General features: G+C 39.9%; 1 protein-coding gene across 6 annotated transcripts in view; it reads right to left on the bottom strand.

The window, feature by feature from the left end:
- Positions 1–395: 395 nt before the first annotated feature.
- Bdnf (brain derived neurotrophic factor) overlaps positions 396–12,223 on the bottom strand; it is a 50,566-nt gene continuing 38,738 nt past the window's right edge. For all 6 annotated transcript variants that reach the window (XM_032903863.1, XM_032903865.1, XM_032903866.1 and 3 more), the window contains exon 2: positions 396–4,067. In XM_032903863.1, the coding sequence (XP_032759754.1) occupies positions 3,297–4,067 (771 nt within the window). In that variant the 3' untranslated portion in view covers positions 396–3,296. The remainder of the gene's footprint in view (positions 4,068–12,223) is intronic.

The raw sequence follows: 12,223 nt of genomic DNA, 5'->3' as shown, positions 1-12,223 counted from the left end.
ATTATCCCTAAGTAAACCTACTTTGATTTTTTTAAAAACAGTTATTTCATAATCAAATAGAGCCTGCCAGCCCTGGTTCATGAATCCTGATGTTGCTAGGATGCATGATTTGGTATTTGATGAAAGTATATCACTTCAAAGGGAAAAGTCTCAAGTGTCCTAGAAAATGACACTCCTGTCTTCTACCACAGAAGACAGGCCCAATCCTGGAGCTTCTCTGAAGCTTACAGACTGCAGGATTGGCCTCCCCATGCTTTGAAATCAGCTTCCTGTGTGGAGAACTGTTCAATTGCTACCACTAGTCAGGATGGTCTTAAAGCAAGGAACACATGTATTTATAATAAAACACATTTTCATATTTTACAGTGAAGAGAAAAAAACCCAGAACCCCCAGATTTTATGTACTTTGAAAATATATTTAAAAACATTAAAAATTCTATATTTAAAACATATATTATATGTTAATTGGTACACTTAAATAGAACCTGTATTTACAATAGGCTTCTGATGTGGTTAAGTTTTAATGCCAATTTTTTTTCAATAACATAATTATATAAATATACTAAAATACAATAAATATTTTTCTTGTTTTACATGGTGAATAATATCTTTACCATAGAGAGAACAAGGCCACAGACATTTACTTACAGTTTCAATGGGAATCACTATAAAAAGCATCAGGCCTGCTGCCATGCATGAAACACTTCTGCCAAAAAGAGACCACAGCAAGACTTTCAGAACAGAACGGAACAGAACAGGACGGAAACAGAACGAACAGAAACAGAGGAGAGATTTTAACAAATCAATCTCAGGTCAACATAAACCACCGACATGGAGCTATGATGTATCTTAGTGGGTATGAGAGCCAGCCACTGACCACACAGTTGCGGAGGGTCTCCTATGAAGCCACCTAACCGACCTGGCCCTTCGAATACCGTGAGATTGTGATGGGGCTCCTTTTATTTGTTTGACTAACGTCTCTCAGAATGAAGCTGCAAAAAGTTAACATATAGCAGATATTCCAAGCATTCCTTAATAGGTTAAAAATGATGACAGAGATTAATGTTGTCAAACGGCACAAAACAATCTAGGCTACGTGAAGTCTTCCAAAAACAGGGGATTCAGTGGGACTCCAGAAGACAGACTAGTTCTAAAGGAACAGTTGAACAAAAAGAGCTATTTGCTGATGGTATCTTCACTCCCTGAGTCACAGTGGACAGCCACTTTTTTTCTTCCGTTCCACTCCTAAGACGAAGCAATTGTTTGCCTCTTTTTCTGATGCCCAGGAGCCCAGTCAGGTAACCACTAACACATTCACGCTTGCGAAAATCCTCACTAGGGAAATGGGCTTAACACTAGTTCTCATTGGGGCCATTCATTCAGGCTTCCAGCTTGACTTCTCCTAACCCCAAGGGGTAAAGTGTAGAAGGGACCCTTGTGCTGAATGGACAGAACTATCAGGAGCTTTCTGTGCTCTTCGCCTAAGCAGTATTTCCTCCTGTGTTCTTGTCTCTTTCACAGTGAAAGCACCTTCCTATGCCTTGTCATTCTAGCCCTTACAGACAGACATTGCTCATTCTGCCTAAGTTTTGGTGCTTTTTCTGGTTTTGTTTGTTTGTTTTCTTCTTTCTTTTTTCCTTTCACCAAAATGTCTCAAAATAAATAAATAAATAAAACCTAGGCTTCCTGAAGTCTAAGCTCAAAGAAAGTTAAGTCTCTTCACAGCAAACATTTCCCATCATGCTGCACTGATAGCATCACTGCTATGCCATATTTGGATCCAGAGCTGCTCCAGGTTAATCCAACTTTATCCATAATTATTTAGGAATGGGATGGAGGCCATAAATGGATTTGAGTGTGGTTCTCCAATTGAGAACCTCTTGAGCACTGTTAGGTAACGTAGGCACTTAAAGCAGAAGGCCTAAGAAACTTGACACATCATTCCAGAGCCTGCTCTGAAGGGTGCTTCCCAGCCTTCCTTTAGGAATGTCTCAAGTACCATTCCCCACCTCCATCTAGACCTCAGGATGGCCACTCAGAAATTCCTCCTGCACTGCCAGGAAATAGTATGTCAGCTCCACTTAGCCTCCACAGGGCCATTCAGTCGCATTTCAGTGGCAGTGTGGATCCCTGCTCTAGTCTAAGTATCTGGCTGTATGCAATATCTTTTATCTGCAAACATTGTTAGGCCATATTACAATTTATCCACTGTTTATGCCTTTAAAAAAAAAAAAGAACATTTTCGGTTATTCTTACTTGTTTCTCCTTAGGGCAAAAAATAAAAAAAAAAATCACTGTTTTCCACGAGTGTCATGAAATGACACACATTGTTCATCTGTTCACAGCAGTGATAAAATATTTCAAAGCGCGCAACTTAATTTTCTTTCTTAAAACAAAACAAAAAAGAAAGGGACCAAAATGGGAGGAGGGAGGGAAAGAATGTGCTTTAAACAAATGCTGGTCTTTCCAATAAAAGCAGCTTTCCCTGACCCATGCCAGAAGAGTGACCTGGCGGACCAGGGAGATACATCATGGGCAGTGTTGTGTGAGCATTTTATTCAGTTGCCTTAATTTTTATTTGTTTTCCAGTCATCTGATTGGATTTTGCAAACATTTTTTACAACATACAAATGTAACGCTTTATCAACCAGAATGGAGAGTGAAGAAATTTTCTCCATCCCTACTCCGGGTGGAACTAAAAAAACAAAACAAACAAACAAACGAAATAAAACACAAAACAAACAGAAATCTACCCCTCCCGTTCCCCATCCCCTAAGCCAGTAAAGCAATGACAACAGCACCTTGACATAGTTTTAATTCCAACGCTATGAGAAGTTGAAAGCAGTAGAACAGAGTACTAACAAGAACGAAGATACTTAGTGTCTAAAATGTAAACGGAATGTTTTGGTTCAAATTTTTGTTTTTGCTTTTTTTTGTTTTTTGTTTTTTTGTCTGTTTTCTGAAAGAGGGACAGTTTATTATCAATTCACAATTAAAGCAGCATGCAATTTATTATTTTTTTTTAAACTTTTTGTTTTCAATTCTTGGCAACGGCAACAAACCACAACATTATCGAGGAATGTAATGCAGACTTTTAAAGTTGTGCGCAAATGACTGTTTCTTTCTGGTCATGGATATGTCCAATAAATAGATTGTAGAACCACTGTACTGTATAAACTTCATTTATACATGCAGTTCATAAAATTATCTTTTTCTTAACTGAATAATTTACCCTGTTATGTATATATACAAATAGATAATTTTTGTCTCAATATAATCTATACAACATAAATCCACTATCTTCCCCTTTTAATGGTCAGTGTACATACACAGGAAGTGTCTATCCTTATGAACCGCCAGCCAATTCTCTTTTTGCTATCCATAGTAAGAGCCCGAACATACGATTGGGTAGTTCGGCATTGCGAGTTCCAGTGCCTTTTGTCTATGCCCCTGCAGCCTTCCTTCGTGTAACCCATGGGATTACACTTGGTCTCGTAGAAATATTGCTTCAGTTGGCCTTTTGATACCGGGACTTTCTCCAGGACTGTGACCGTCCCACCGGACATGTCCACTGCAGTCTTTTTATCTGCCGCTGTGACCCACTCGCTAATACTGTCACACACGCTCAGCTCCCCACGGCGGGCGGGGTCGGAGTGGCGCCGAACCCTCATAGACATGTTTGCGGCATCCAAGTAATTTTTGTATTCCTCCAGCAGAAAGAGCAGAGGGGGCTCCAAAGGCACTTGACTGCTGAGCATCACCCGGGAAGTGTACAAGTCCGCGTCCTTATGGTTTTCTTCGTTGGGCCGAACCTTCTGGTCCTCATCCAGCAGCTCTTCGATCACGTGCTCAAAAGTGTCAGCCAGGGACGTCGTCGTCAGACCTCTCGAACCTGCCCTGGGCCCATTCACGCTCTCCAGAGTCCCATGGGTCCGCACAGCTGGGTAGGCCAAGTTGCCTTGTCCGTGGACGTTTGCTTCTTTCATGGGCGCAGCCTTCATGCAACCGAAGTATGAAATAACCATAGTAAGGAAAAGGATGGTCATCACTCTTCTCACCTGGTGGAACTGTGGGAAGGAAGCAGAGACAGACACGGAACAGGTTAGACCGTACTTTCATGGGGACACCATGTGGCCCATCTGCTTGTAATTTCAGACCTTTTTTTTTTTAATGTCTTACTGATCCACTCCAGCTGCAGGGGACACAAATCAATGTCAGTTACCGTGCTGTATGTAGCTTAATATAAACCAGAGACATGCAGTGTTTTCCTCAAGATTTACATGTAAGCCTGAGAGTAAACGGTTTCTAAGCAAGTGAAGGCACTGTGGCTTCCCCGCTCCCACTTCCTCCCACTTTAGCAGCTTTGGGGGTTTAATTTTTAATGATCTCTGCTCACGCTGTCACCAGAAACACAATCACAAATGTTACTAAGCAACAACTGCAAGTGGAATAGTAATCTTCCTTTCAAGTCAGCAGCACAGTCCTTGGTAGGAATGTGTGGTGGAAACAGTAGTGGCTAGAGGGCTGGCTGGCTGCAGCTCTGAGCAGTCTGAGCAGGAGAGCTGGGAGGGGCCTTTCTCCCTACAGGCAGTGTGACAGCGCTTTGGACCACCGTGTTTTTCAGATAGGGAAGCTAAAGGCCACACAGGATTTGTCTGGTGTCATGAAGAAACTTTAGGAACTAGAGAGCCCATCTCTAGGTTTTACTGCATCTGAGAAGGTTTTGCTTATTTCCAAACAATTCATTTTCAATAGGTTTGTTCTAACGATGGGCCTGAGGCAGGTATGAAAACAAGGGAAAGGGGAAAGCTGGACGAGTCCTCAAGGAAAGGCATTCAAGTCCGGATCAATCAATGCCTTTCACGTGCGGACAGCTCTCCGATGGTACTTCGATGGCTTGTTCTGGTAAACCAAAGAGAGCGCAACTTCTCATTAGCAGAACTCCTGTGTGTGTGTGTGTGTGTGTGTGTGTGTGTGTGTGTGTGTGTGTGTGTGTGTAACACTGAGGTGTCATACCTTTACTAAGCTGAGTAGTATTTTACACACTGGCAGCTAGGGTTTCTTTCTGTGCATTTGAAGTTCCCTATGATGTCTCTTAACAACACACCACAAAGTTAAATCACTCTTAAAATTTGGCTTGCATCTTTAAGCACGCTCTGCAAAACCCAACTAAAATTGAATAAGAAGCAAAATTAAGACATACCTATGGTTACGTCAGGTGGTGGGAGACTTCTGAGTTACTTACCGGAAGCATTGCGCCTCTTAGTAGTAACGAGTAGAATTCCTTTAACTCTACCGTGCTAACTTTCTTTCTACTTATCAGCTGTGGAACATAGACTCGTAAAGACATACACGCACAGCACTCATTATGCAGGGTAAGTCCACCAGAAAGGAATTATGTTTCTGTCCACGATGAGTTGCTGAACACAAAAACAACCTACCTCCAGTCAATAGTGCAGAAATGGCCGAAAGCTTTAGTATTGAAAAATCAAAGTTTCTATCATCCACTTTTGAAAGAGACAAGGTAGTCTACCACCAATGGAAATTTCCTCATGTACACACCTTCAGTTTGCATAAATAGTAAACATACTCAGAACTGCTTGGATGGTAGGGGTAGCCAATCAACGAGAAGACAGCAATGATCCTATGTGGCGTCCGAACAGGCCACACAGACAGCTTATGCAGCACAAGCTATGGGAATTCTCACTGAAGTGGGACAGTAAAGCCCTCCTCAATTCTACAGTGGCATCACGATTATCTTGAGGCTCTTCCCCTCAGGAGAGCAACGCTCACGACAGTTTCAGACTTCATAGATGCGCACGGCCTCCACACACCAGCCACAGAAAGAGGAAGTTGTTCACAGAGCTAGTTACCCAAGCACAGCCAGACAGGAAGGAAAGTGAGACATTTCACACTCAAGTCCAGGCAACGATTTGAGACTAGTGCAGCATCCCTCTGAAGAAGGCTCGCATCTTCCTTCCTCAGGAGATTGGACACTGTCTGAAAGCCATCTTCCCTGCTCTGCACAGCATCTCCATTACTTATAGCCACCTCCTCCTTAGCCAAGGGTCTTGAGCCACTTGCCCACTTGTGTCCTAGGAATCTTTGTTGTTGCTGTTTTCTATAGAGTATCTTTGCAGCTTTTAGTTTGGATACAATGAACCAGTATGAATTTGTAAGTTACTAAGAGGATTGTAAGCTTGTTCATATTTGTTTGATTGTATCATGTTTTATACTATTGACAAGAGAAAGTGCTTGGACCACATAATGATTTAAGATTAGAAAGGCAAATCGGCTTGAGGAAAATACACCTGTTAGTCCTGCTACTATCTAAAATTTTAGGAGTGTTTTATATCCAGCACCATTACAGAAATGGATCTTGCATGAAGGTTTTGGATCTGGGCAGGTGGTACACCACTGAAGGAAACTTTTCTCCTAATATCACAAGTCTACATTTGAAGGACTCAAGGGACCTTCAAATTTAGGTCAATGAAATAATACATATTTAAACTATTTTATACTGGTGCATACTTTCAACACCAGCAATCAGGAAATAGGGACAAGTGGATCTTTATATATTCAAAACCAGTCTATGCCTATTCTACGTATGAGTTCCAGGCTAACCAGAGGGACCCTATCTCATTAATTAATTAATTAATTAATTAATATTTTAGTCATCTATACCACGTTGGTGAAGATTTGCCATTATAAGCCATTTTTCCTCTTGAAAACTCATATATATATATATATATAACTTAAGTACATTAAAAAAGCAGAAAAAACAAAAGAAAATGAATTTTAGAAGTAATGAGACGTAGAATTTTGTAAGCATTTACTAAAGGTTATATGCTTTTAAATGACTGGAGGTATTGAGGCATTTTAGCTACAGTGTTTTATCACTGTTACACCAATGAGTCTTTTAATGATACATTTTTCTATTTCGGGGGGGTGCGTCTCATTTATCAGTTTTATTGGTAACATTCTGATACAGAAAGACTCAAGGCTCTGTCTATCACTGGTTCAGCAATTCATAAGCAAATTCTAAGTAAACAATTGGCCTCTGAGTAAATATGACTCAGCTTTCCCTGTAAGTTTACACATAGACTTTGTCCCAGGCTGAGCATCTAAGTAGACTCAGTAATTAACTGGGCGGTAATACACCTAGCCCCACTCCTCTGACACCCTCCCAGTGGTATTTTAGCAATCCTTTTGGCCTATTTGCTATCAAGACTTCAGAAAACACCTTGAACAGTAACTCAATACTTTTTGTGAGCACAAAAGCATGACCCACTTTGCCTGTTTATTGTATGTTTCTTACTATGTACACCAGGATGGTCTTGGCTCCAGTCTCAATCCTCCTGACTCAGCTTCTGAAGTGTTGGGATATGACATGTACCGTCATGCCAAGCTCTGGCTTTTTAAATCATGGCTATCTGATACTTTGGGTAATCCTGGAATTGACTAAAATGTTCAGAATAGAATTTGATATAAAGTTTGACACCACATTTCCTGTATAGTCTTCCTGTATAGACATTTTACTAATGTCTCCATCCAAACTTATTTTACCAATATTTCTTTTTCCAGTCCACTGCTACCATCCTGGATCAGGCTTTATCATCTCATTTTTGACCATCATTTCTCCTTGTTGTGTGGGACACCCTTTCTGTCCTATTAAACTCCTGACAAAACACTCCTATGCTATTCTCTCACAAAAAACCTTACAATGACTTCACTTCTGAGTAGGCCAGGGTCCCTGTGATCCTTTGTCATCAGTGGAAATTATTTGATTTTCCCTGAAAATAGAGCTTTCTCCTCTCTACCTCTAGGGAACTGAGCCTTGGCCATCTTTCATGATGGCCAAGTTTAGTTTAAGCACTAAAATTTGCTGTACTTGCCACCTTCTCTAATTACGCCAGCACACGTTGGCTTCTCCTTGATTCTACATTATCATGATCATATTTGGTACTTTATGCCTCCCCCACCAACCATTAACAGTAGTTACTAGTTATGGCCTGTCTTCTGTAAGAAAATAGGTTCTTGGAAGACTTTCTTAGCTTCATCTCAGTAAAGTCAATATAAAGTATGTTACATAGAAAAAAAAGAAAAAGAAAGCTTAGTTAGAAGACCTAAACATCCAACCAGAGCAATATTCATGATAGCTTGTTCCTCTGCTATCGTACCACAATAACTTGTGCTGTCTAAAAGATTATAAAGCATTCATAATCTTCATCAAATTAAATTGTTGCAAAGAGAGGACAGTTAATATCATCATGGTCACATAGTTAGAGCAATTACACTTCTAATTCTGTCAAATGTCACAAAACTAATAGGTCTCCTCACTCTCGTTTTTACTACCAGAACTTTATGCCAGTTTTAGAATATTAATCACAGGGTAGAGAAAGTGTATGACAAAGAGGGAGCTTATGAAACTTGGGGATCATTTCCTTATAGTTAAACAAATCACAAAGGCCAACTTTCTAAAGCCAGCATGATAAAGATTCTATTAGAACTGTTCTTAATCATGGTCATCATTTAGATCTTCCCCTTGTGAGTTGAAGACTTGGTTCTCACTGAAGCTATGTGTAGAAGTAGGTCATTTAGACTATGAATAGATCATGAGGGCTCTCACCCTATCAATGGTATATCTATTGATGGATCAGTTGTTAAATGGTCAATAGGACAAGGTAGAAGCCATAGGAGCTGGGGGCTCTGTGACATTATGCCTAGAAGCAGTGGTGCCAGGTGACCAGGAAGTGCAAGCCAAGATAAATGCTTTCTTCCTTTAAGTTAATCATGTTAGAACTAAATTTTCATGGCCAAAATTGAGAAGAACTAAATAATCATAGAGGCAAGTCAAAAAAATAAAATAAAAAATGGAGATGAGAAGACCACAGAAGCTTTATTTACTCCTATTCTCTTTGGATTTTGTATGTAAGCAAAAGAAAACAGTTTAATGTTTTCTGTAACTATCAAGGATAATGAAATGTTACAGAAAGATCAATTAATGTTTAATTCTGTCGTATAGGGTACAGACCTATTAAAACCACATTGTGGTGGTTTGAATATGCTTGGCCCAGGGACCGGCATTACTAGGAAGTGTGTTCCTGTGGGAGTAGGTGTGTCACTGTAAATGTGGGCTTTAAGACTCTCATCCTAGCTGACTGGAAGCCAGTCTTCTAGCAGCTTTCAGATAAAAATGTAGAACTCTCATCTCCATCACCATTCCTGCCTGGATGCAGCTATGATCCTGCCATGATGATAATGGACTGAACTCTCTGAACCTGTAAGCCAGACCCAATTAAATGTTGCCCTTATAAGAGTAGCCTTGGTCATGCTGTCTCTCTTTTTTTTTTTTATCTCTATTAAATTGGGTATTTCTTATTTACATTTCAAATGTTATTCCCTTTCCCGGTTTCCAGGCCAACATCCCCCTAACCCTCCCCCTTCTCTTCTATATGGGTGTTCCCCTCCTCCCCCCATTACCTCCTTCCCCCCATAATACCATTCACTGGGGGTCCAGCCTTGGCAGGACCAAGGGCTTCCCCTTCCACTGGTGCCCTTACTAGGCTATTCATTGCTACCTATGTAGTTGGAGCCCAGGGTCAGTCCATGTATAGTCTTTGGGTAGTGGTTTAGTCCCTGGAAACTCTGGTTGGTTGGCATTGTTGTTCTTATGGGGTTGTAAGCTCCTTCAACTCTTTCAATCCTTCCTCTAATTCCTCCAACGGGGGTACCGTTCTCAGTTTAGTTGTTTGCTGCTAGCATTTGCCTCTGTATTTGACATGTTCTGGCTGTGTCTCTCAGGAGAGATCTATATCTGGTTCCTGTCAGCATGCACTGCATAGCTTCATCAATCTTATCTAGTTTTGGTGGCTGTATATATATGGGCCACATGTGGGGCAGGCTCTGAATGGGTGTTCCTTCAGTCTCTGTTCTAATATTTGCATCCCTATCCCCTCCTAAGGGTACTCTTGTTCCCTTTTTTAAAGAAGGAGTGAAGCATCCGCATTTTGGTGATCCCTCTTGAGTTTCATGTGTTCTGTGCATCTAGGGTAATTTGAGCATTTGGGCTAATAGCCACTTATCAACGAGTGCATACCATGTGTGTTTTTCTGTGATTCGGTTACCTCACTCAGGATGATATTTTCAGTTCCATCCATTTGCCTATGAATTTCATAAAGTCATTGGTTTTGATAGCTGAGTAGTATTCCATTGTGTAGATGTCATGGTGTCTCTTAACAGCAGTAAAACCCTAAGGGACACACTAATGAAAACCTGCACAATAACATTAAAAATGTCTAACTTTCATCTGATTTCACCACAGTCATATATCAACCTTACTTGTTCAATTGTAAGGCAAGGGATTCATTTTCTAGTTCTACTGTCTAAGAAGGAGTTAAGACCATCACATAACTTTAGGAAAAGACAAATGATCCAGGGAAGATATAGATGAAGTTTTAAAGAGAGAAAGATGCTCTTTTCAGGTAAGAAATGAAGAAATGCTTTGTGAAGTTTTCATAGAATTCTGAGATCTCTGTATAGGATAGAAGTGGGTGATGATTGAATGGTGAGTGGGTTCGAGGTGAGAGAAGGACTAGAGTTAGAAGAGCTCTGTACCAGAAGTCATAAGAAACAAGATGAAACAACTGCCCAATTTCATAAGGTTCTAGGGATGACGATAACTAAATTGGATACTGCTTTATGGGCCCAGAAGGTCCTATAAGAGTTTCTGAGCAGAGGGGGGTGTTTAGCATGGCACACAGAAGACTTCAAGGAATGGCAGACTAGACTAAATAAGTTCAATAATTATATCCTTATTGAATAGTGAGCTTTAAAAATAAACACTAAGTAGTTGTTTACTTGTGGAATTATGGGTCTGTTTCAATCTTTTTATTGAAACATGGTTTGAAATGGAAAGTGGTTACAGAAGTAGAGTTAAGTAGCAACCATCAGTAATCTTTGGCTTGACAGAAGAACAGGACATAGAGAGATAAAGATGAGGAGAAACTACAAACTTTCATTCCAATTATAACTGTACTGAACTTTGGTTCAATGGCTCAGCACTTTTAATTCAAAGATCTCCAAGTGCTTCGCAAATATTAAGTAATTAAGACTCATAGGACCCAAGAGATACAGGTAACTATAATTATCCCCATTTTGTGCTGCAGCAAAGAGGATCAGAGTTTTTAATCAACTCATCCACTCTGTGTGGTTCCCCTGATAGAACAAGGTCAGAACCTAGATTCCGAATCTAGATTCCAGAAGTGTAGCCTTACAGTAAAGGCACTAGTTTGTTTCATCCATCTATAATTTCCATGTTATTTTCTCATGTATTGCTAAACCAAGAATAAACAAAAAATAAGACAATACTAAATACACCCACACATTCCTCAAAGAAGATAATTAAAGTTGAAATTTATAATTAAAATGGAAAAATAGAATGATCATTACAGATATTCACCTACTTAGCTGGTTGTCCATTTCATTGAAGATAATAGATAATTTTGAAAATAATATTTGATAATGTAGATGTTTCAAAGTTTTTAGAAATACCTTTATAAGGTAATGTTTAAATATTTGTGTCCCAAGATAGTCAAAGACACCGGAGTGAAGGTTAAATTTAGGTATTAAAATGGATAGACTAAAGAATATTGTTTTGAGGTGTGATTGTGTTGCCAGAGGAGATTGTGAGACAAATTGGTGGATTGAATAGGAAAGTCTGTCCTCAATTGTGGGTGGACACAATCCATGTCATTGGCTGGTGCCCAGATAAAACAACAAGAGAGGAAGGGGAATCAGCTCCCCCTCCTCATAACTGATTTATCTTCATCTTTTCTAAGACTCATTGTCACACAGACACAAGTTCTAATGTTAGACATCAGAACTCTCAGCTCTCTGGACTTGTATGAGTAGATCTTAGACTCTTGTGCTTTCACATATGGACCAAGCCATGCTACAGCACAACAGGGTCTACAGCTTGCAGACAACATCTCATGGTGCCTCTTAACCTTCATAATCATATGTGCCAATGTCTACAATATGCCTGTGTTCAAACATCTATATCTACACTGGTTCTATTTCTCTCAAAATACTAATATAGCTTTCTATAAAGCATGGTCTTTCATATCAGAGTACTCTAACTTCTGACTTTTGCATGGCATTAAATGTGACACAAACTTTATTTAATGATACTACAAAAACCAAATAGTTTGATTAGTCTATG

This window comes from Rattus rattus, chromosome 5 (genome assembly GCF_011064425.1).
Source record: "Rattus rattus isolate New Zealand chromosome 5, Rrattus_CSIRO_v1, whole genome shotgun sequence".
NCBI lineage: Eukaryota > Metazoa > Chordata > Mammalia > Rodentia > Muridae > Rattus > Rattus rattus.
Note: the sequence above shows the minus strand (reverse complement) of the source record. Positions and strands in the feature narration are given on the sequence as shown.